The sequence below is a fragment of the Thalassophryne amazonica genome, chromosome 15, assembly GCF_902500255.1.
Source record: "Thalassophryne amazonica chromosome 15, fThaAma1.1, whole genome shotgun sequence".
Classification (NCBI taxonomy): Eukaryota; Metazoa; Chordata; class Actinopteri; order Batrachoidiformes; family Batrachoididae; genus Thalassophryne; species Thalassophryne amazonica.
Genome location: NC_047117.1, coordinates 19,628,333 through 19,655,231, shown reverse-complemented (window position 1 = coordinate 19,655,231; position 26,899 = coordinate 19,628,333). Strand labels below are relative to the sequence as shown.

Here is a 26,899-nt window from a genome sequence, read left to right as displayed (position 1 = left end):
TGCATTTAGACAGCCTGAGGTTCATCACACAAGTGCCATGTCAAAACAGCAGGAGCACACGGTCATCAATGTCAAGGTGATGTACGGAAAATAGTTAAAGAGCTGCATGAAGGTCTTATGCTGCACAAAACAAATATTTAAAACGCTATCTGCTAGAAATTGTACAGTAACAACTCTAAAATAAAGGGAGCGCAGGTTTGGCTCATTCTGGAAAAGGCTAGCTAGATGACTGGATCTGCATATGTCCTGGAATGGGTGTGCTTCTCAGAATAGCCAATGGAAGATGCCTTCTTTGCCTCTGTGTTATTTGGAGTCTAAGGGCAACAGAATCCCACCCCCTGCAATGTGCTGTGGTGTGGTGTGGTCGTTGCTTCAGAACAAGAGGAGCTTGAGAAGAATCTGCACCCTGTCCGTGAACAGCTACAGGTTAGGACATGGCAGCTGTCTGTACTTACAAGCAACATGCGTGTTTGTGCACGTACAGACCCTGTGCGGACAGTAACTTTCAAATTTGAAGTTCGTTATTTGATATGGATGCACATTCCTGAACCATCCAGCAGATGCCAGTGTTCAGCCTTTCATGTGGAATCCTGAACAATGTTCCAAACACAGGTGTTTCAAACGATTCAAAATTAACTCTAAATAAAGAATGACATGGTAGGAAACAATGGGAAGCCCAGAATCTAGAATGAAAGAAGTTCTGGGAGAATAAGGAGAGGAAAGTGATCTGTGGCGTTCATCTTCCATAATGACACCAGGTTAATAGGAAGAACTATTATTTACTAATATTTATTAATAAATAAACTATTATTTATTTATTTATTCATTATTTGTTCTGTTGTGTATTCTGACTCATATATTGATGTCTTTCATTTCATGGAGACTCCAGAACAATATTGTGAACAAGTGTTTCATGGGTTTCCAAATGTTTCAAAGCAGTATTCTGAGTTAAAGTAATTTGCCATAAAGATGAAAGGTTTTGGCACCATCCACAGCCAAACATTCCATTTATTTTTTAATCCTGGTTTTACTTTGCCATTTTTCCACATGCCTGAACTCCATTCCAAGTCATCATCATTATAGCAAAGGTCCACTTTTGAAGACATTTTCTTTATACATATAAACAACTACTATGATGACTAGAGCACTGCTGCTGTAGAGCGCAAACGTCCGCTAACACTAGTTTCCAATTCCACAAAATTTTACCTTGGAAAAAATTTTTTAAGGTCAAAGTCCTGTTCAAAGTGGCTTTTCTATAAGCTAAATTAGATGTGATCAAATGTCAGGAGCAAGTATTTAGCTCATGCAATTGAATCAAAGTATTTTTGTGATGTTGCCAGGTTTTTTTGTTGTTTTTAACTTTTTTCCCCTTCTGAATTCTTTTTCAGATAATTTTTACAGAACATTGGTTATCTCTGCTATGCACAATTTGTCATTGCTTTTTGGCTCTTGGTTTCCAACTGATAACTGGAAGATAGACAAACAGGCATAAAATTGGAACCTCCATCCAATTTTGGTGATGTAGGCAAATCCATAACAGAAAAACGAGTGATTGAGGCACTTTTGAATGGAGATATAATGCAAAATGTACACCAAATGGGCTTTTCAATATTAAATTCAAATGTCCAAAAAAAATCCACAATCCAGATCAAATCCGGATCAAACTTTGTCAGGCAATAGTGATATGAATCTTCAGTTAAAAAAAAAAATCATAATATATGAAAAAATTGTGGGCTCCAGGCTTTTCACAAACAAACGGGCGAAAATGTAGCCTCCTCTAACTTTGTTGGTGGAGGTAGTAATAGTAATAATAATAATAATAATAATAATAATGTATTTTTATTACAACAAAATTATTCATTCAACATTACTCTGAGTGTCCTAGATACTACAACAAATTTGCACTAAGTGGAATTAATCACATTAAAAATGTTTATTTAATTTTAAAAAAAATTAATAAATGCTTGCATTTACAACCAGCTTGGATTACAGGTGTTTTTTGTTTTGTTTTTTTTTATACATGGCAGAACTGTGAAAGTGACAACCGCATACACTGTACTGACTTTCATGTGCTTGCATTCTGCTCTGTGCAAGTGTGATACAGGAAAATACACGTTTCAGATCAGGACTTGGTAATGGTAGACACTCCGTATTAAATGACTTGGATCTGGGTTGGGGGGAAACACAGAACAAGACATCCCTACTTGCAATTTCGACAACATTCACTCAGTTTGAATGCAATTACCTTCCAATTAAAGTCAACAGCCTACATTACAAACTCATTTGCTCTGAAGCCTCAAATGCTGCGATAGACAGGTAAACAAATGTTTTATCAAATGCTGTGTAAGGCTGTACATGATGTAGAAGTGTCAATTTTGCTTGGGAAAGTGGTAGTACTCCCACACCACCTGCTCAAAAAGCAAATGCAGATTGAAGATAGTTGTTGATGCAGACATAGCTGCTATGGGCAAGTCCAGATCGCATTACCGAACAGACGAGCAGTGCAGGGTGTGGTAGCCCAGAAAAATAATACCGCAACTAAAATGTCCTGCTGTTAATGTTCTATATCTTGATCACCATCTCCTGTAACTGCTGGATGCCCATTCTACATGTGGGAAATGTAGCAGTCTGGCTTGGTCACCTTTTAATTTGGAAATGTAACCCATCTATTTTTAACCAGTACAACACGTTGTAAGGCTCAGTGGAAGTCTTCCTTCAAGATCTAAAGAATAATATTGCACAGGATCAAGAAAATAAATAATACTCAATAGCAAAACAATACCATGGCCTTCCTTGCTATAAGAGTACAGATTGAGATGCACTGAAGTCCAGAAGGAATTTAAAGAAAGCTTACGACAGGGGGCTACGAGAAGACTTGTTGTATTGTATAATGAAGTCTGGAGTGGCAGGAAGGTACGAGAGGATGGCACAGAATATGGATATGTAAAGTGTGACAGCTGTGACAGGCACTTGTGAAATCAGTGTTGGGTTCACAAGGTGGGAGGGGGACTGTATCATGGATCGACTCAGACATTTTTTGCAATGGTGAAGGAAAGGTTGCTAGACAAGATCAGACTGGAGTCTCCGTGGACCAAGATGCTTGCAGATGATATCGTATTCTGTACTGAGTAGGAACCTGTTTGAGGTGAGCCTGAAGATGTGGAGGGATGCACTGCAAAGAAGGGGATCTGACATCATCAGGAGCAAAACAGTACACATGAATGAATGGGAGGGAGCAAATTGGAAGAAGTGCCAAAGCCCTATGTCAAGTAATTTTCTACTTGAATTATGACAGATTTGACACTTGTTGGATCCCTTCACACTATTTCTTAGCATTTAGACAGTGACAATATTTTGCAATTTTGTCTCTGTACACCACCAAAATAGAGTTGAAAACATGCAATTAAGATGTAGGGCTCTCCCCAAACAATGGAACAATGGCAGAGTGCAATTACATCCTAATCTTAGTTGCTTTTCAATAGTGTTTCTTCCCGTTTTCCCCAGTAATTTTGTTTGACTTCAAAATTCGCTGGTATCAAGGTTCAGGGTGTTACTTTTGCCCAGCACCATGAAATCTCATTGACTGTCATGGATATTTCATTTTACATTACATTGGTTGATTTTCCTCTGATGCTTAAAAGAGAGAAAGCACTGTAATTGGTGGAGTAACCACAGACAAGCATAAAAAAACACACCCTTTTTGCAGAGGAAATCTACATGAACAGCTTCTGCAGTTTCTCTTTACATCATAAATCATGACACAGGGCAAGTGGTACATGAAGCAGCAGGAGTCTGTCCATGTTTTTGTGGGGTTTCTTCAGCGGCAACCACTGTTGATCTGAAGCTATAGGATGAAGGAATCAGCAAAGATTGTACTGAGCCACACAGAAACCAAATAATACTGAAGTTGAGGCAAGCAGGCCGCCGGCTCAATAAATGCTGACCACAGAGGAACCCAGCAGACCGGAGCTCACCAAGAACGTGCCGACCTTTACAAAGAAAACGGCAAAACAGAGACCAAAATCCAAAAGGTACTGCGACATACTAGAAAGCCTTTATTTTTAAAAGCTCAAATAAACATGTTTGAAAGGGGATAAGCATACATAATTTTGATTCTTGCACAGCTTAATTGTGTCTCTCATGTGTCTGAAGCGTGGTACTTCCACCCCACCTCCCCTTCTTATATACTCAGTTGTTACTTTGCTGCTGCAACAATACAGATCATCTTATCTTAATTTTTGTACACTTGTTCATATACACTTCTTTTTAGTTTCGCCAAACTGTGGCAAACGAGGAAGGCCTCAATACATACAGCAGGCTGCTGCAATTTGCTTGTTTACGTGGAAGATTTTTCTTTTTTTGTAACCCAAATTTTTAGACAATTTAGAGGTGAGTCAATACCTGAACCCCGCCACGGTCTGAAAATTTCACACCTGTCGTTATAGTAAATAGGTTGAAACTCCCACAACATGATGATTTAGAGATTCAAACTTTCAATGTATTTGCATGCCGTATCAATAACAGGTGCTTTGCCCCCACCCCAGAGATACAGCACCATCATACTCTAGATTTCTGGGGAGAGCCCAAAGATGTGATGTGAAGAAGCTGTGAGCAGGTTGTATACCAACATTATGGAATACATTAAAAGCTGATACTATATTAGTAAATTTCTGTTAAAAATTCTTTAAAAAAAGACTTTAAATCTAGACATAAATCATTTTTTCCAGTCACTGTAATTACTGAAGGGTTTTAATTTAATTTTGGTCTAATCTACAGATTTTTAGCATACTTATGTTCAAGTTATGGGTTTGTATTTTTCCCCTTATTTTTCTTTTAATTTTGTATATAATTTGTATATAATATAATAAGTGTTTCAATTTCTTGTGTGCTCATGTGTTTTAAATTGTAAAGTACTTTGAATGTTTAAATCAATACACTGCAGAAATAGATTTTAATTGAAATGGGAAAAAAATCTAATTGCTTTAGTGGAAGCACCTATAGTGAAACATTTCATGCCCTAGTAATGATAATTATTCAAAAATACAGTTATGAAAGAGCAAGTAATAAATTCTTTGCGGCTTGTTCATGCAAGCCTTTGATGAAAAAGTTTTAGAACTAATAAGATAGAAACTTGAATTGGGTAAAATATATATTTGCACTTTGCTGAATCATTTGTCAAGTTCAAGACCATTTCGGCTGAATTAAATCTGCCCTTACCGCAGAGACCCTGAGAAATTGCAGCTATGCCATTCACTTGAAACAGCTGCTACACGTACAGCAAACTCCACATGGATTATGCTGTGCATGAAACAACAAACCTATCAACAAACCATGTGAGGCCATCTATTTACAGAAGCTTCAACAAGACAGGGTTTTTTTTAATACATCAAAGCTCAAGTTTCTTTTCTTCACTTTGGAGCTTCATGGGTGGTTTTTATTCAACAGAAGCTCCCATTCTAAAAAGAAAGATGTTCTAAAGCAGACCTGGGCAAACTGCGGCCCGGGGGCCACATGCGGCCCTTTGCATGTCTCTGCCTGGCCCTCATGAGGTCTGTGACTATTATTACATATATTAAAAATGTCAAGTTTGTGTGTTGTAAATCATTAGAGAGGTTTATTTAGGTATATTTCCATATTATTACAATAATAAAATTACCTATAAAAGCTATTAAATACTGAATTTTTTGTAAAATTTGTAATGGGAGACAGCTGAGTTATCGATGGTGTGGCCCCCGGACATAATTCAGGTTCCCTATGTGGCCCCTTGTAAAAATTAATTGCCCACCCCTGTTCTAAAGTATAAATTCATGATCCTATGTTACTATCAAGAAATTGATATTTAAATTCTGGCACTGGAGATAGAATACACATCCCTTTGCTTGGTGAGGCCATTAGCACACAGACAGGAGAGTAACATTTTATCTCAAAGCCTAAAATAATCCCAGGGGTGCTTTTCCATGTCTCTCTAAAGAGGAAAACCAATTTTCACTCTTTTTTGTGGATAATCAAACTTTTATTGTGCCTGCATGCAATATTGTGCATAGAGTATACCAACAGGGATGCAAAAGCATGGACACCTAAGGTATTTTCTGAAATTGTTCTCAACCCACTGACTCATTCTAACCTTTAACCTTATTAACTCTGGGGGTTAGTAAGGTTAGACCTTACTTGTGTGAAGTGCCTTGAGGCAACTCCGCTGTGATTTGGCGCTATATAAATGAAAATAAATTGAAATTGAAGTTACTCCGTTATTATGTACAACGCCCCAATATTTATCTTTTTCCACATTTAATCTGTGTCAGGGACATTTTGTCTCAGTGTCTAAGTATTAGGTCTCTTCCCCCACAGGTATCCAGCACAAATGGTTATCATAAATTAACAGGTCTGACTACATAAGGACAGTCACATGACACATGTACACTCATTCCAGATAATCATGCCTGAAGTAATGCAATAGAAACTTCATTAAGGTCATATGCAGTGGGCGTTCTCAATGAGAGATTCAGTCAACATTATACGCCCATTAAAAATATTTAATCAGATGATTTTGTGCAAATGACAAACAGAGACTACTAAACTTCCTGACCTGGGTTTGTTTGTGGATCAGCTTTTATGAAAGGATGGTGGTGGTGGTGGTGGGGAGTGCACACACACAAAAACATACATTACCTTTAAATCTAACCTGAAGGAGTGGCTAGTCAGATATCAGAGCTGTCAACATTAAACATTAACCTAACATTATATTGTTTATCACTCTGCTCATCTGTTCGGTTGTATTTATGCTATTCTTATCTTTTTTTACTTTACGCTGATTACATTTTTTTGCATGATTTATGTTCCTTCACCATTTACTTTTAACATTCTATGCATTTCTTTTTGATGCATCTGACCTTTTAACATCAGTCCATGGGAAAAAAAAAATGTAAAATAGCCATTTTTGGCTCATTCTGGTACATTTACATTAAAGGTTTATTAATGTCTATTGTTCATGTCAAAAGCCTTCATTAAATTTCACATTTTATTGAACTAATTATACAGAAACCTTAAGAAACTTATAATGCAAGAAACACTGCCTCTATCAACAGCCTATTTTGATGTTAAAGAACAGCAAATGTCTGTCGCTGCTGGAGAGCTTCCTGTTGTGGAATTATAATTCTGCTTACAGCAGCTAATGAGAAAATTTATCAATAATTTATTTGTACCTGCTGCTTTATGGTTTCTAAAGCAAACACTTTATACCATCAAATCATAATGTAAAAGTATGTCCCTTCAGTTTCTCCTTTTTTTCATGTCAGTATTTGTTGGGCCCATTCTGAAATAAGCAGAGACATTTTGAAGTTCTTATACTTGATAAGTTGTAGAAATATTAAACCTCTGGCTACGATGGATTAAGTTTACAAATTTAGATTTACTTGGTTTGCCTTTTAAGACATGGCCGTGTCCACATAAATCATTTAAATTTGTACTAAAAACATATACCTCAATATGTGATAAATTGCAAATATACAAGACATTTTTCTGCATTAGACAATCTAATTTATTTAGATTAAACAATCTAAAAAAATATTTTTAAATCTAAAAATAGGCTCATCGCCGACGGCCTTTTTAAGGTTATATGTTCATGTCCACCGCCTGTCATGGGTGGAGCCATATAAAGTTGTGTTTGAAAGTTTCTCGAAGCGGGTAGCAACAATTTTCAGAAATTAAAGAAGATTTGACAAGAAGAGCAAAATAAGATTTGCTTTTAATTCAGTACAATGTTTAATATTAATTCGAATCACAATAAAATGTAATGTATTTTTGCGTCAAATAAGCTATAAAAAAAATGGAAGACCCCCTGCTCATTTGTATTAAATAAGGACTGAGTAACAACCAAAACCATAATGGGAGTGTGTAGTTTTTGTTAATTACATGCAGTGGTTTGTTTTACTTAACAGAACTGGAAATGTTTGTCAGACTGGGTGTAGATTTTTCAGTAAATTAAAAAATGTAGTTACATTAAACCAGACTGTTTTTTTAGTTAGTTTTAAAAGGATAAGGATAAGCAAGAAGTGGCTGGACTTGTGATAATCTAAAAAATAAACATGTACATAAACATACATACATATACCATTTAATAAACCAAAAATGAAAGTAATTAAAGAAGTGAAGCCATGGTTTGGTGATGAAAAACAAAGCAACAACCAAGGTAAAAGAACTCTCCGCTCCCATGGTTGACCCAGTTCATACACTACTCACCCGTCTACGACAGAAAGGCAAACCCTGAGCAATGATGTTGATGCTAAAGATCCTGAGTACTTTCTGAGACGAAAAGGCTTCTGTAGCAACATCCTTTGGGTTGACCAGGTTAAGAGTCTGTCTCTCAAGTGGGACTTTATTATTCTTCTCTTTTCCAGATGCATCATTTGACATTTTTCTACAAGCACCGACAGACGAGAGATGTGGAATAGAGCAATGCTGGAGCATTGCAAAAAAAAAAAAAAAAATCTAATTTATCATATTCCCGAAGGGGGTCAACTGGACAACTAGTCAATAGCCTTTTTAAAATTACTGTAGGATCTTGGACTTAGGACTCCATAGCCATTGTGCAGGAGTATCAGTACAGAACTTGCTGAGACTCTGCACGCATCTGAGCTACTTTCCCTGCTGACTGGCAGCCTTTAAAATATCTCAGGGGTGTGAGGTCACCACTGCGCCATGGCCAGGCAGAGCAGCTGCTGTCCATGCCAGAAAAGAGAGTGAACCAGTCAGCCTCTCACCCCCACTCAGACGGGTCATGTGGAATCTGCTCTCATGACCTCTCGGTGGTGCATGGTATGCTGCCAATCGCCCCATATGTCGCACGTGCCTATGGATCTTCCCCAGTGTTCTCATTCTTGGATCCCACGGTCCACTCAGCTTAGTGGCCTACTGTTACCGTGTGCAGCTGATGGCATCAGTACATATCAAAAGACCAAAAAACAGGCCAGGACACATGTACTACATGTAGTATACCATATTTGCCAGAGTATAAGTCACAGCGTTTTACGTGTTTGGGAGGTCTTACGACTTACACGACAAAAACAAATAAATAAATAAACATTTTTAATAATAATAATTATAGTCATCAAATCATCAAAGCACTAAACAAAAACTAACAATAAAAGAATGAATACCAAGAATAATAAAAAAATACACTACTACAATGCACAAAAATCCCAAGATACAAAACTGTAATCCAGAAAAAAGGTGCATCTTCTACTCCAGTGTGACTTATATGGGTTTTTCCTCTTCAAAAGGCCTTTTTTTTTATATATAACAAGAGTGACTTTTACACCGGTGCAACTGACACTCTGGAAAATACAGTAGTTCTTCATCATGTTTACACCATCCCACACTGGTTGAGGTCATTGGATGACCATGTATCACCAATTCATCATCAATTGACAGAGCCAACTGAATAGAAAAAGCTTGCAATTATTGAACCGTACATTGCACATTCATCCTGAAGGCATTTTATATGTGGATGAGTTTGACGATTCTTCCCTCAAACATTTTATGCTCCAGTAGCGAACATAAGCTAGCAAAGCATTGCTGCAGTGCCACAGAAAGTAGTGGTCAAGAAGTCAAAATGAAAGATAAGTCCCATCTGATGGCTCTAAAGTGAATCCTATACTATTGGTTACTGTCTGTGGTTTACTGAAATGGAGATGCACAAACATCAGAGCCTGACTGACATATCAGTTGGCCAGTAATATCGGCTGATATGAGCCTTTCATGAACATATTGACAGTGTTATTTTTGCTGATATGAAAAATTTTATTTTACCAAATAAACAATGTAGAAAAGCACTATGGCTGCTGGAAATTGTGTCATTGCATAGTTTGTCCAGCAGAGGGCGATGGGACCCCATCGCCCTGACAGCAGCATGACATATGGTGGTTGGTTGTTGATTTTATTTATAATTATTTATAATAAAACTCATGTTTAACTGTAAAACATGAAGTCTCAATTACATTTTCTTGTCATAATGCTTTGATATTGACATCATTGGAATCACTGCCATCTATAGGCAAATATGCTAGTAAATTTTACTCCCTAATATCAGTATTGACCCCCCCCCACACACACACACACACACACACACACACACCCACACCCAAGAAATCCGTATTGGTTGGGCTATAACAAATATATTTAGTTTTAGTGACACTAGTTTTCTCTAGAGAACAGGTGACTAACCACTAATGTTGGCAAACACCACCGGTGTACTAATCGCTCAGGAGTTAACTATTCCCTCAAAGCTAACAATGGGTCTCAGAGGTGCTTTAACCCTGACTGGTCAATCACAGTCAGTGAGATGGCTTGAGAGTAGAAAAGGGTCTTGATTATTCACATAAAAAAGTGGTCAAGATGTGTTTTTTGTTGTTGTTTTGTACTATCACATCTTGACCTCAAGTGTACATATTTTTCTTACCAAAGCTCTACTTACAGAACCCACTTAAAGTTTATAAGAATAAAAAAAATAAAAATTCCAATCTAAACTTTGAAGCTATTGTTGCTTTTTTTTTTTTTAACTCCCAACATTGTCCAACTCTCCCATGAAGAAAGGTGCAATGGAATCTCAGTAACTCTATGTTAGGAAAGAGGCTGAGGGTATTTCAGGAGTCCGGTCACAGTTGTCAAATGTTAGTATGTGTGACACATGCACTTAAACAAGAGTTCACTTGGCTGAGTGTCAGTCGTGATGGCCTTCTGAGTCTATTATTGGGTGTTCTCACATATAACTGCTAAGAAACAAGAAGTCATTTTCATATTTTCAATAGCTAGCTTGTTTCATAATGAGGTACATCTGTAAGATGGGTAAAGTTTTAAAATGCACTAAATGAAACAACAACATATACTCAGATGTTCCTGGGTGTGCAGAGTGTGGCTTTAGCGTATCATTTTTACAATAAGACTGACTGAACTCCAGCACTGTGCTACCAGAGATGCAGATGATATTTTAGAGCACGATTAATGTGAAATTAAGATGCAATCCAAATGTATAAAGCAATACACAGTGCCTCTGATTTATGAAATAACAAACCCACACTGATGCAGCCACCATTTCTTTCCTGAACGGAACTTTGGTACTGCGCATGAGACTCCGCTCAGTGCATCGAAAAAACCCAAAGACGTCTGAAGTGGGCCAAGCAGATATTTAATCAGCGTCCACACTGATATACTGTTATCGGAAATTTAAAAATGTGATCACTGTGATGGAAATATATTTGCTTTTATTTCTTCTTACTGGTTGACAACTGGATAGCACATGCATGCACCTGAAAATAGAAAATGTGCCATTGTTAAAACAAATAAATAATGAAACAAATCAGGACTTACAACAGGTGTTGAGAATAGCAGTGCACACATTATTGGCCAATACACTGCTGGAAAAGTTCCAGTGATTTTTTTGATGGGTGGGGCTGTGGCCCATTGGCATGTTTACCCAGGAACATCTGTGATCTATGCAACCAAACCAAAAGACCAATCACATCTGATGATGCAAATTACATGCTCAGTAGAAACATGCATAACAGAGAGGCAAGAGACAGGCTGTCTGTTGGGTAAAACCTGGGATGGGGTCTGGATGCAGCTGCAAAAAGCATCCAAAACATGTGGCCTATGGAATACAGCACATACCTGACTGTAAGACCGCTGCTTCCCTCTAGTGTCATGGATTGGGACAACAACAACAACATGCAAGTCTCACGTATTGGCTTGTGCAAGACCTTTCCAGGAACTCTGCTGTATATATTACAGATACTTGTAATAAAATGCTCAAAGGGCAGATGCTGTCCTCCACAACAACTAGCAGAGTTGTCATGGAGGAGCAAACTAGCTATGGAGACCAAACCCATTCTGCCCCCATACCTGCTTGTAAACATTTCCACAAAAATCATATCACTATTCAAATATTTATAGACATGGCTGAACGCAGAGATCCAAATGCACTTTGGCTGTAATTTCAAGAAGTTGTTATTCACTGGTAGCAACAAACTAGTTGCTTTAATGTGGGAGGATGAAAACACTGGTCCTTTGTGGTGCATCTTGCTTTGGGTAACAAGGCCAGTGTGTGGGAGATGCCATCCACACCTAACAGGCTGCACTACTTTATTGGGGGGGGGCATTTATTTTGTGGCAAGAAGCTGTAACATTAAGACAAATGAAGCACCGAGTGTACCGCAAGCTGTCCAAATGTGCTGCAGCAAAAACAATCAGGCCGATAAATTATTGTTCTTTCCCTCAAACAGCAATACATGATCAGCCTGCAGCACAGGACCGCCACACAGTTACATTAAGTCAAAGCAGAGAGAGAGAGAGAGAGAGAGAGAGAGAGAGAGAGAGAGAGAGAGAGAGAGAGAGAGAGAGAGAGAGAGAACACCTTGGTAGCCATTCATGAGCCTGAAGTTCAAAGACACACAATGTTATTAAACGGTCTGTGCTTACGGCTTTAGAGCATCATTTGCACAACAGAATAAATAATCCATTTTCAAGTTTGGACAGTCAGCAATTGTTATTTGTGTCATTATTTCTCTATGATTGTACATTTAAACGTGTTCAAAGTCCCACAGTTCTGTGGTGCATGCTGACACTCCCCTGCAAGAAGCAGTATTTATGCCTGGAACAGTTCAGTTTAGAATCCAGTGACATATGTTACTCAGGCTGCAACTAAACAACATAATCAATGTTTTGACAGCACTGCAACTTTAACTTAGACCTAGAATTTTTCTGGAATGTTTTTCATTCAAACCTTATTTTTTCAGAATCACATATTTTTTTTTCCACTTTCAGAACACTTTTTTTTTTTTTTTTTTTTTTTCAAAATTCTGATTTTTAAAACTTGGGAGGCAAAGTGTTCGCTGAGAGGGGTGTGGATTAATGTGTAAGCATACGACATTGCCTGCTCAGGGCAGTTGAGAGACTGCACGTTTGCACTGACTGTGTGCTGGAAATGCAAAAGAAGAAAACTACGGCATATGCTCACTCAAAGGTTTCTCACCTGACCTCTAGAGTAAGTGGATGTAGCAGACATCATAGTCTTCTTTTGGATTTCCAGTACACTAAACAACAGGTCTCTCTCAAAAGCTCTGTGCCTAATTGGTGTGCCAAACTTTCACTGCCCACTTTAAATTCAATTCCACACTACATGAGTACGAGTGGTCGCTCTGTGGGATGGGGAGAGAGGGAGAGAGAGAGAGCGGGAGGGAGAAGGACTGAGCACAAAAAGGTGCTGCACCTTATTGGAGTATGATTTGTAAACCTACAGAACAGCTCTGTCAGAGCTGGAGAGATTTAGAACCCATTCATTGTCCACGCTGACTGGTTTTAATCTGTGATGGATCCTCCACAAATGTGCAACCAGGCTCTGCTCTGTGTGCCTGCTGCATGATCTGTGTCCAAATCCAGATGCCATACAACGACCAACTGCCTCAACAGAGTTCCCTATCTGTGTTGTTTGCATGTTCTCTCCGTGTCTGCGCGGGTTTCGTCCGAACACGCCAGTTTCCCTCTAGTATGAAAAACATGCTTATAACATGGTAGGTCTGTGCTTCTTACACAGCCAGTGACCAAGACAGTGTGTGGAATTAGTCCCTGGGTGCTGGTGTCAGCCCACTGGTCCTAGTATGATCATACTGTTTCAAAACATGCCTGAGATTAAGATGAGTTAAATACAGGGATACAAATTCCCCAAAGGGATGAATGAAGCATGAATTGTCATTATTATTATTATTAGTCATATTGCCAATCGTGGCAGGTGGGTTTATCCCTTTATGACTCCATTTCTCAAATACATGTGTAGCTGTTACAAAATGGCAAATGTGTTTCATAGAAAGTCTTTATAAAAGTTGTAAATGATAACATTACAGTTACAGACTGCTAAAAGAGCCTAAAGCGCTAATCAGATGGGATTAGTTTCACATGGGGAGGTGATGTTATCAGACTTTCTCAGCGATTTTTGTCCCTTCCAAACATGCCATTTCAATGATTTTTTTTTTTTTTTTTTACAGATAGCGCCCACCATCTCTACAATAATCCTTAGAAATAACCATAGGTTATATTAATCTCATGTGACATGTCAGTAAATATTACATCCAGTGGGAACAGGGATTCTGCTGTCTATCTGAAGTATGAGTGTGCTTGAAGAGGAATTTGGAAGTCAGTCAACCCACCAACAATATACATTTAACACACTTTGGTTTTAATCGCGTACAACTTCTGTATCAGTCTTCTGGCATATATTCAGGCTACAGTCTCTGAAATCATGTTCATGTCAACACTTCAATCCTGCAGTCCATCACTGTCCATTTTCAACAGCAGGTAGATTAACAAAAGAAATGACACATTAAATACAAAGTGAGTGGAATGGCACGTTTTTTTGGTGCCTGTATGTGAGGTTTCTAGGACCATCTGTTGTGCTTTGGCGCAAGCACAGAGTGCATCTGTGTGACAATCGTACTTAATGTTAAATAAATGCACTGCATTTATATAGTGCTATTAAATCAGAAGCTCAAAGTGCTTTACAAAGTTGCCTCACATTCTCCCATTCACACTAACATCAGCGTGCTGCCAGGCAAGGCCTTAGCCGGCACAGCAACTTGAGGATTTTCCGGTTTGATAGGGATTTGAACAGAGGATCCTCTGGTCTCGAGCCCACTAATTCCATCCACTAACATAATCTGCCTTTCTTACCAAAGCTAAAGTGTTATGTAAATAGAGTTGTCACAAACCTGCTTGGTATTTTATTGAATATCATTTGCATTTCTTGTTTTAAATGTTTGACAAAATAAATGGAGATTTTCAGAATATAATACAGGAAAGACTTTCACTGGCAAGATATCCTCACTGCCTCCTGAAGAACACACAAGGAATTTGCAATGCACCAACATATATATGGGTCAAAAGAGGGCGCCGTTGTTGTAAATATGCACATGATGCAAAACAGAGGAGCACAGCATTTTGCTTCCATTTGTGTGAAGCACTGTACTGCCCCCCCACAACCCCTAAAACATATGTGACAGACACTTGACAGGAGTGCTTACCTTCTTGTTGGAAGAGCTTTGGTGTGTGCAGGCTGAGTCCAGGTTGTTGCTGGGGGTGGACACATTCTTCCTGAGAGAAGGAGACCGTAGCCCTTGCTCCACTTGTCCTTCCTCCTCCTCCTCTTCCTCCTCCCTCCCACTCTCGCCTGAGTGTTCAAAGTCATCACTGTCTTGGTCCATCTCCTCTTCGTCCTCCTCCTCTTCATCCTCACCCTCTTCCTTCTCATCGTCCTCTCTTCCTTGGCTCTCCCCTCCCTCTGTCCTCTCCTCACCCTCTTCCTCTTCTTGGTGGCTGGTGCTATTGTTGTTCTCTTCCTCTTCCTCCTCGTCATCTTCTCCCACCGGCTGGCCTCGTAACCGCCTCTGCTCGGCACCCCACATCCACTGGGCTCCCTTCTCGTCACCATTTACTTCGTTTGGTGGTCCCTCTTCATGTCGTTCTCCTTCCTCCTCTCCCCGAGCGCCATTGCTGGCTCTGGACTCACTAGGTGCCCATGGCCGCTCTCTCTCACCGTCAACCTGTGATCCTCCAGGCTGTGAACACACGGACAAAACAGAAAATACACAGTCGAATTTTAAAAACTCCTGTTTGACCACAATTGCATACTCTCAATAAATGGTATAAACAACCGGCAGGTCTTTCAGAATGTGTGAACTGAGACAAAATCACAGCTGATGAACAAAGACATACAGAATTTCATGTCTGTGAATATTAAGGCATCAACAGAGTGCTTATTTTGACAGTTCAGAGCGTTTTGGAGGTGAAATCAAATAAAGACATGACAAACTGCAAACTTTCAGTTTGAACGTGACTTTTTAAATGAGGTGGTCAGCAAAAGAATTACATTTTTGTGGTCTCTCATTTTAAAAAAGAAAATAAAAAGTGAACAACTGAACACAATGACATTTGATAATGCAGCACTCATTCAATAGGCTAGTTCACCTAAAAGAGATTTCAGGTGTTTGTATGATGAAGTAATTATGGGAAATTTTGAATATGAATTCCAAAGAGAATCGCCGTCAGGTTTACTGTATTATAAGTAGTTACTTCAATGATGTTAAATTTCTTTAAAGTCAATGAAAACAAAGCTGTAATTGTGATATTCGAAAACAGTAACTTTGTCAGCGCCCCAGAGAGCAATTTCAGCGCTATGGCTCCCTAAAACAAACCATATACTAACAACATGGCTATGATTGTTGACAATGCTCTGAAAATGTGTGTGAGAGAGAGAGAGAGAGAGCGAGAGAGAGAGCGAGAGCGAGAGAGAGACTAACTCCATTTTTTTTTTCATGTGGAGGGTTTTATACAAATGAACACCTCCTGTCAGAATATTAGGATTAAAATCAGAATAAAGACAGAATGCAGAGTGAGGTTAAGAGGTTGGAGCTCTGGCCTTGAGTTGAAGTGACAGGCTCTGTATTCCCACAACCATATCCTCAACTAATCCTGATTACAGGAGTTCAATGAAATTTGTGGTGACAACTGTGATTCATGGCTCATGAGTCTACCCCCCAAAAAAATCATCACAATCGCTTGGATAGATCGCTTACCCAGAGAACCTTTTTTTCAAATTGTATTAGTTTTAATTGCCTAAAAAAAAAAGTATGGTAATCACAAAACTAGATAAGTGTTTACATGCCCACATTTCTGAAAGGTGTTCTTTTGACCAAATGCTTGTGATTTTGACGTAGCTACCTGCACATTTTACAACTGATTTTATTTTTTTTTTACAACTTTTCACACTATAGAACAGTTTGCCCAAAGGGCTGTCCCAAGATTTGTTACTTTTTAGTCCTTGCTGAAGACTTGGGGCAGTCTCCCATTGCTGTATTCAAAATTAAAGGGAAGTTGTTCCAGTGAGGCCTTTTATTTAAAGCGCGCACACGCGCACACACACACACACACACACACACACACACACACACACACACACACACACACACACACACACACACACACACACACACACACACGTGCACACACACACACACACACACACCTCTTCAACCACTTATCCAAGATCAGGTCATGTGGGGCTGGTGCCTATCCCAGCAGTCATAGGGCATGAGGCGGGGTACACCCTGGACAGGTATGCCAGTCTGTCTCAGGGCCACATATAGACAAACAAACACATTCACACCCACACCTACAGACAATTTAAAGTTTCCAGTCCACCTAACCTGCATGTCTTTGGATGTGGGAAGAAGCCGGAGCACCCGGAGAACCAGAAGGAAGTGGGGGAGACCACAAGTGAGTGCCTGGTAGCCGGGTCTACCACCGTGGGACTCAGTTGGACTCAGTCCAAGGAAACAACATGGTGTCATTGCCATGTGGGCTCACCACCAGTAGGGTGTCTGTAGAGGGTTTGGAGTGCTGCTTTTCTGGCAGTGGACAGGGGCCAATACCCACATGGACTGATACTCCATTATGGAACTTAACTCTTGGAACGTTACCTTTCTGGCAGGGAAGGAGGCTGAACTTGTGCAGGAGGTTGTGAGATACCAACTAGAAATAGCTGGGCTCACCTCCATACATAGCAAGTGCTTTGAAACCATAGTCCTGGAAAGGGCTGGTCTCTGTTTTCCGGACTTGTCCAGAGTAAGAGGCACCAGGCCGGTGTGGGGATACTCACAAGTCCCCGGCTAAGTGCCGTTACTTTGCAGTTTTCCCCAGTGAATGGGAGGGCTGCCTTTATGTGACTTCATGTTACATAGAGGAATCTGACTGTTTGTGTATATGCGCCAAACAGCAGTTCAGCGTATCCAGCCTTCTTGGAGACTGAGTGGGATCCTGGAAATGGTTTCTGCTGGAGACTCCTTAGTTCTATTGGGGGACTTCAATGCTCAGGTGGGCAACAATGGTGAAACTTGAAGGAGAGTGATTTGGAGGAATGCCCTACCTGATCTGAATCAGAATGGTGCTTTGTTGTTGGACTTCTGGGCTGGTCATGTCCATAACAAACATCTTGTTCGAGCATAAGGATGTTCATAAGCACACGTGGCACAAGAACACGCTAGGTCAAAGGTCGATAATCAATTTGTAATCATGTCATCAGACCTACAATTATGTGTCTTGGACACTTTGGTGAAGAGAGGGGCGGAGCTGTCAACTGATCACCACCTGGTGATATGTAGGCTCAGATGGCGAGGTAAACCACTGAGCTGACATGAAAGATCTAAATGTGTGGTGATGGTTTTCTGGGAACATTTGGTATTAGAGCCTGTCTGAATGGCAACTCGACTCTCCAAAGAAATTCATCCCAGATCCCGAGGGAGGTTGGGGACATGGCAGCAGACTAGTCCATATTCAAGGCCTTCATTGCAAAGCAGCTTCTTTGAGCTGTGGCCTGAAGGTTGTCGGTGGTTGTCGGTGGTTGTCATGGCGGCAACCCAAGAACCCACTGGTGGAACCCAGCAGTAAGGGAAGCCATCATGCTGCAGAAGCAGGCCTTTCGCGTTTGGTTAGCACAGAGGTTGCCAGAATCTGTGGACAAGTATCCGCATCCAGAAGGACTGCTGCCTCAGTGGTGGCTGAGGCAAAAACTGGGACAGGGGAGGAGTTTGGAGAGGCCATGGAAAATGACTTGCAGTCAGCCTCAAAGTGGTTCTGGCAAACTGTCTGGAGCCTCAGGAAAGGGAGGCAGTTCTTAGCCCAGGCTGTGTTAAGCAGGGAGGAGAGCTCTTAAACTGGACTGAGGATCTCATCAGGCGGTGGAAAGAACATTTTGAGGATCTCTGCAACCCTACTGGCATGCCTACCATTGACAGGGATGGAAGACTCGGCGGATCAGGTGCCGTTACCCTAGCGCAAGTCACCAAGATATTCAAGAAGTCCTTGGTGTCAAATCGCCAGGGGAGACGGGATTCGTCCTGAGTTGCTGAAGTCTCTGGATGTTGTTGGGCTGTCATGGCTGACACACTTATACAATGTTGCATCGAAGTCAGGGATAGTACCTCTGGACTGGAAAATACCGGTGGTGGTCTCCATCTTTAAAAAAGGGGACTGGAGAGTGTGTTCCAGTTATACAGGAATCACACGTCTCAGCATCCCTGGGAAAACCTATGCCAGGGTACAAGAGAGGAGACTGAGATCACTGGTCGAACCTCAGATTCAGGATGAAGAATATGGGTGGTCCTTCTCATGGAGCAGTGGAGCAGTTCTGGACCCTTGCAAGGATATTAGAGGGGTCTTGGGAGTATGACCAACCAGTTTACATGTTTTGTGGACTTTGAAAAGGCATATGACAGGGTCCCGCTGGGTATCCTGTGGGAGGTACTGCGGGAATATGGCATACTGGATTTGCTGCAATATGCGAGCCGGTGTTTTCAGCATTACATCAGACCTGCTTCAGGTGGGAACTGGACTTCTCCAGGGCTGCCACTTGTCACCAATCCTGTTTGTGATATTCATGGATGGGATTTCAAGGTGCAGTCAGGGACCAGACGGTGTCCAGTTTGGTGACCTCAGAGTTGCATCTCTGCTTTCTGTAGTTCTGTTGGCTTCATCAGACAGTGACCTCCAATGTGCACTAAGCAGGTTTGAGGCAAAGTGTGAAAAGACTGGGACCATGACTGAATTGTACCTCTGTGTCAGGGGAGAGTTACTTGTCCAAGTGGAGGAGTTTAAGCATCTCTGAGTCTTATTCAAGAGTAGGGGTATGTTGGAGGGTGAGATAGACAGATGGAATGGGGCAGCATCTGAAATCTTACGGATGCTGTACTGAACCGTCGTGGTGAAGAAGGACCTGAGGCAGAAGGAGAGGCTCTCAATTTACCAGTCGATTTACGTTCCTGTCCTCACCTACTATGGTTATGAGCTTTGGATAATGACTGAAAGAATAACATCGCAGATACAAGTGGCAGAAATAAGAGTCTGCCATCAGGTATCTGGGCTTACACTCCAGGATAAGGCGAAAAGCTCGACTATCCAGGAGGGACTCAGAGTAAAGCTGCTGCCTCTTCGCCTTGAGAAAAAAAAACAAAACAGCTGAGGTGGTTTGGGCACCTTTTGAGGATGCTGTTAAGGATTTTATATATATGTTATCACTGTTAAACATTTGTACCTTCGTCTTCTTTCTTATGAAAATGGTGTTGTGCTGTTTGCACCTAACCCCGAGAATGTATGTGTTATTCAACCTTGTTTTAGAATGCTGGGGTCAATCTGAACTGGGAATGAAGAGCTGGATGTACTTATTATTATACAACTTGTTTTTGTAGCCGCTAACGACTGGGAGTGAAGCATGACGGGGTCAGTCATGAACTGGGAGTAATAGACCTGAAGGTTGTTTTTGACTGTTGTGACGTGATGCTTAGTGTGAAGCCCAGGACACTCCAGGCAGATGCACAACAGCTGATAACTGCAACAGACGAACGAGATGTGCTGACCTCCGACGATAAGAGTAAAAGAAAGAAACTGTTTGTCCTTACAGCTGCGCTTATTGACGTATGTGTTTATGTTACGGGAAGAAACTTGTCTCGCGTTGTCCCCCCCCCCTTAGGACAAGTTTTATAATGTAATGAGGGCATCTCTAATAAAAAGAGCGGGAGCACAGGCCAGACTTTAGTGTAGCCTTGGTGTACAGCCTGGCCGCACTCCGCGCGTGATTAATTTGACTTTCTGTCTCACTGGTGTTTCTTGACTCTGTTTGTCTTATCAAAGGTTTTAAGAATGTTTGGAGGAGAAAATACCCAACATTGACTGGGGGCTCGTCCGGGATCTCAACAATACCGGAGGTGTCCAGCGGAGGTCGTCAAGTCCAGACGTAAATCCTTGGCCGAGGTCCGATCGATTGATCGTGTCTGCAATTGTCGACCACCGTTGGCATCGTCTGGTTGACGAGATTTTCCCGAAGAAGACAGACAGGAAGTCGAGTCAGTGAGTAAAATTTCTTTGTAAACAGTACTGAGTGAGTGGTGATCAGATCACATAAACAGTTAAATTCCGCAAGCGATGATACAGAATCGTCTGTTAATGCAAAGCAGTTAAACTCTGTAAGGAGGGTGCGGACTCCTCTGTTTATATACGCGTACCGGTAGGGGATAAAAGTGATCACATAAAACAGTTAAATTACGCAAGCGATGATACAGAATCGTCTGTTAATGCAAAGCAGTTAAACTCTGTAAGGAGGGTGCAGACTCCTCTGTTTATATACGCATACCGGTAGGGGATAAAAGTGATCACATAAAACAGTTAAACTCCGTAAGCGATGATACAGAATTGTCTGTTAATGAAACACAGTTAAACTCTGTAAGGAGGGCGGACTCCTCTACGGTTGCGAGGGACGCACGTAGTTAAATTCCGGAAGGAGGATACGGACTCCTCTGTTTTAATACGTAAAGGAAATCCCGGGTAGAAATACGTGCACTGTAAAAAAGCAGTTAAATTTGGCAGGGACGGCGGAGTCCCCTAATGCAGGACATTAGTTAAATTTCACGGGAGGGCGAGCTCCCCTGGCATAAGAATACGCGTACGATTATTAAAAGTGTTTCTATGTGTAAATAGTGTTTTGTGTAAGTGTAAATAACTGTGTGAAAGTGTAATACTTTGGACAACGTTAGTGACAACCGTGCGTGTGGAACCAGAGGCAAGTGATTCCGCTTCCTACGGGGAGGTGAAAGGAATCAACCACACGACGGCAAATTAATTGTCACGTCCAAAGAAAGTGTGAAAACTTCAGATTTAGAACACCCTAGGTGTGCCCCCGTCTGAAGTCCAAATTATAACAAGGGATAATAAAAATGGGGGGTAAGACGTCTAAAAATAAGGAAAATTTATCAACTGACAACTGGAAATTTATGGAAGCAAAAAAAAATCCAAAAGCAACAAAGAAATTGGAGACCTGGATAAATAAACATGACTTTGACGGACGACTGAACCTGATCAGTATACAGAAGCTAAAGAAGGAGTTAGAACAGCAACATAAAGGTGATGAGAAACGATGCAGAAAGTAGGGGCAGATTTAGTGGCATTTTGGGAGGAGGAAGCAGAGAACAGACAGAAGGGAGCAGAGAAGCGACGATTAGAGAAAGCAGGGAAAAGAAAGCTGTAGGTAAGGCAGAAGAAGATGTGATAATTCAGCACAGAGAACCAGAACAGCCTCAGCAACCACCGCCGGCTGGATCGTCTGTGACAACAACACCCTTATCTCCTCTACCAGAGGATGACGATGTACCGCCACCACAGTATGATTTGGCAGTAAAACCTAAGGTAAAAAGTGAAAAACCAGAAAAACCAGAAAAACCACAAACATGCAGTCAAGCGAAAGTGCCTACAGCCCCTCCCATGGTGGAACACAGTGACCAGGGAGGTGCCTATCCTATGATAGAAGTACCAAATCCTCGTGCAGGAACAGCAGGACAGCGATCAACCATGCTCGTATATCGAACATGGAATGCTGATGATATCAAAGCAGCAGTCGACATGATACCATCGCCACATGTCGACATTGAGGGATTTATGCAGGATATAGAAAACATTAGAAGTTCTTACCACCTTAGTGGACCTGAAGTCCAACAGGTGTGGATGAAAGCATGTGGCCCTAAAATGGAGTCAGATACGCGGAGACTGGAATCCTGCAGACCAGGATGGCGTACCATTGCCACATGATGATCCAGTCTTGAAAACAAGAGTGGAAGCTATGATTACACGTGCAAAAGGTGTGTTAGGACCAAAGATAAATTATACTGAAATTACCAGGACAACTCAGAAAGAAGGAGAACCATGGACAGAGTTTAGATGCAGATTTGAGAGTGTATTTAGAGTCCATAGTGGCATATTGCCAGGAACACCAGTGTATGAAAACAAATTGAAAAATATTTCACCTGTGAAGCTGACAATGACCGATTTGATTCATGATGGCAACTCAACAGCTGTCATAACAGTAACAGGTGCCACTGAAGATGTTTTAAAATTGAGATTCACAGGTATGCCATTACATGTGTCACTTTGTAAACCATATTTGACAGAATGGCAAGAATTGGGACTGACAGTCATAACAGCTTTGTCAGCCACTGATTGGAGCAGAGTTGGACCACGAACGGAGTTCAGTCCATCAACTAAATTGTATAAAGTGCCAGTTAATGTCTCATTGGTGCTGACAGCTGGAACACACATTGATGTGTCCACTTCACAATCCTGAGTGTTTCAGTTGAGTCCTGAAGATGATGATCTTCTCTCTTCGGTACCATCAGGATTGTGGACAACAGGTCCTTCAGACGTAGGACTGATAAAAAATGCACAACCTGTAGTTATAAGACCAAAAACAGAATACAGACCATGTGTAAGACAGTATCCATTGAAACCTGATGCAATTGAAGGAATCAGGCCAGTAATAGAGAATTTATTAACAGCAGGAGTAATAGTGCCATGTCCAGATTCACCATGTAACACACCCATATTTCCTGTAAAAAAGGCTCCGCCCTCAGTGGGGTGGAGAATGATTCAAGATCTGCAGGCAGTAAATGCTGCTGTGATTAAAAGAGCACCATGTGTCCCAGATCCACACACCTTGTTAAATTCGCTGAGACCAAATTCTAATAGTTTCTCAGTAATTGACATAAGTAATGCATTTTTCTCTGTGCCAGTACACCCAGATAGTCAATTCTGGTTTGCTTTTACCTTTAAAGGACAACGATATACATTTACCAGATTACCGCAGGGTTACGCAGAGAGTCCAACTATTTATTCTCAAGTCATGTCAGCATGTTTAGCCAATTTTGTTCCACCGGCAGATAGCCAACTATTAGTGTATGTTGATGACATTCTGATTGCCTCTGACACACGAGAAAACTGCATAACTGACACAGTAGCATTATTATGTTTCTTATTTGATAATGGCCACAAAGTGAGTAAAAACAAAGTTCAGTTGTGTAGGGATAAAGTAAAATATTTAGGACATGAATTATCAGCCACAGGGCGCACGATCCTGTCTGACAGGAAGGAAGCAATTTTACACGCTCCAAAACCACAAACCAAAAAGCAGATGATGTCATTTCTTGGACTGACTAATTACTGCAGGGCATGGATTCCCTGTTATGCAGAATTGACTAGTCCACTTTCTGATTTGATGTACAAGGATGATATTTCAATGTCAACCGTGTTGGAATGGAACAAAGATGCTGAGGAAGCTTTTGTAAAAGTAAAACAAACATTAGTGTCATCCACAGTTTTGGCACTACCAGATTATAGTAAACCATTCATTCAAACAGCTGATTGTAAGAATAAGTTCATGACTAGTGTTTTGGTTCAAGTGTATGGCTCAAAATTAAGGCCAGTTGCCTACTACTCATCTAAATTGGATGCAGTGGCAAGTGCTCTACCACCATGTGTACAGGCTGTTGTTGCAGCCTCTATGGCTGTTCAAAGTAGCAGTAATGTTGTTCTATTCCATCAGTTGACACTGAAAGTTCCACATGCAGTTTCTGCACTTCTGTTGCAGACAAACATGAGCCTTTTGTCCCCAGCAAGACATCTTTCGTGCATGTCCTTGCTATTATCACAACCACACCTTACGGTAGAGCGCTGTACAACATTGAATCCATCCACATTGATACCTTTACCTGAGGATGGTGAGCCGCACAATTGTCTTGATGTAGCTACGGTCTGTACGAAAGCACGCCCAGACCTCCAGGACACACCCATCCCAAACAGTACAATTGTGTATGTGGATGGTTCTTCCACTAAAAACGCTTATGGACAAACACAATCTGGATATGCTGTTGTCACAAATTCAGAAGTATTGGATTCTGCTTCATTGCCATCCTCATTTTCAGCACAAGCAGCTGAATTAGTTGCTTTAACTGCAGCTTGCTATCTGTTTAAAGGTACGGCTGTAACAATTTATACAGACAGCCAGTACGCTTTTAGCACAGTGCATGTGTTTGCAAAACTGTGGGAAGAGCGTGGAATGGTGACATCATCTGGAAAGCCAGTGACTCATGCCACACTCCTAACTGCACTACTGAAGGCTGTGAAATTGCCTAAACAAATTGCTATATGCAAATGTGCGGCTCACACCAAGGGCTCTGACAGTATTTCAAAAGGAAATGATTTTGCTGACAGAGCAGCAAAAGAGGCAGCAGCAGCTTCTTCTATTTTTGTTGTACAGGAAACCACTCCAGATTTGCATTTAGGTCATACACTGCTTGCTGACATGCAACAGCAGGCAACTGAAAGAAAAACAGATGTGGATAAATAAAGGAGCTACGTATGCAAATGATTTGTACGTATGCCCACAAAAGAAACCCATATTGCCAAAAAATATGTTTAAATGGGCAGCTATTATGAGCCATGGCGTGACGCATGTCTCATCAGGGGGTATGATATCGCAATTGCAATCTATTTTTTGTCTTTATGGGTTCGATGCATATGCAAAACAGCATTGTAGAGCATGCATGACATGTGCAAAACACAATTCACAAGGCAATTTGAGACCCCAAAGAGGCAAATTTCCAACACCACAATATCCCTTTCAAGTGATTCACATGGATTATATACAGCTGAGTAAACATGAAGGGAAGGAATTTTGTTTAGTCGTAATTGATGCCTTCTCAAAATGGGTAGAATTGTTCCCTACAAAACATGCAGATGCACTTACAGTGGCTAAGGCATTGTGCAAAGACATCATTCCACGATTTGGAATACCAGAAACAGTTTATTCAGATAATGGAGCGCATTTTGTTAATACAATAGTGCAATACGTAGGAGAAGCGCTACAGGTCAATCTCAAAAATCATTGTGCTTATCAACCACACAGTGCCGGATTAGTGGAAAGGACAAAGGGCACAATAAAAATAAGATTAAGGAAATGTATAGAAGAGACAAAACGAACCTGGATTGAATGTTGGACCTAGTAAAATTGTATATGAGAATAACACCAACACCATCAGGGTTAACACCATTTGAGATACTTTATGGACGACCATATCGTCTACCAATTTTGACATGGATACTAAAACAGCAGATGAGGAACAAACATTAGCAAATTTTATGAAAAAGACATTAACACAGAAAGAGATAACTTAAACACATTTACTGCCGAATAATTTTGATCTTCCACAGGACGGCCTTCCAGTAGTCTAGCCAGGAGACTGGGTGTTCATCAGAGTCCAGTCCTCGTTGGGAAGGTCTATACCAAGTGCTGTTAACAACACCAACTGCAGTAAAGATAGCGGAGAGATCAACGTGGATACATCACTGTAAGATACAGCGTGTGTTGGCGGCCTCCACAGTGTAAGGGGAAGTCTGGCTACAAAGGGAGTCTATTTAATTAGCAATAGATTGTCTCAATGCCAGTGAAGCAGGGAGATCCTTGCACTATTAGGTGAGGTGGTTAACAACACTGTATCCTAGCAATCATGACTGAACTACAGCAGACCCCGGAGCGGCGTGCTCAGCGCCGCCGCTGCCGGACTGTTGGTAGGGCAGCCGGTTGCGTTGTGATCTTAGTGTGTTTCGTGCTCCTCGGATTCCTGGCCTGGTGGTTGACCCAAGAATTGCAGCTCACTGTGGACCGAGCCAGAGAACAACGCAAGCAACGTCAGAAGAGGTTTATTCATAATGTGAACGAGACAGATGGACACCCTCATATATACCATACTAATATGTGGTACAGATATGTTCATTTATTGGCTATGGAATTACGTTACTAATTTTTATGTTTGTTCGCAAATACCTATATCCTCAACACACCCAGCTCTGACGGCTAAACCGTACCCTGCTAGGGTGACAGAATGTCTTATCATACGGATGCATAATCAAACTGTATTTCGGGGGCAGTTCTAACACCACTTGCCTCAGTGCAACCACTTATATGATAGGGATTTCAACAGAGGAC

General features: G+C 41.0%; 1 protein-coding gene across 3 annotated transcripts in view; it reads right to left on the bottom strand.

The window, feature by feature from the left end:
* The window catches only part of fbxw7 (F-box and WD repeat domain containing 7), a 204,298-nt gene that overhangs the window by 93,142 nt on the left and 84,257 nt on the right, over nucleotides 1-26,899 (bottom strand). For 2 of the 3 annotated variants that reach the window (XM_034188291.1, XM_034188290.1), the window contains exon 4: nucleotides 15,066-15,599. In XM_034188291.1, the coding sequence (XP_034044182.1) occupies nucleotides 15,066-15,599 (534 nt within the window). Of the gene's footprint in view, nucleotides 1-8,238; nucleotides 8,656-15,065; nucleotides 15,600-26,899 lie in introns of those variants that run through there. The other variant, XM_034188292.1, reaches the window with a different exon arrangement.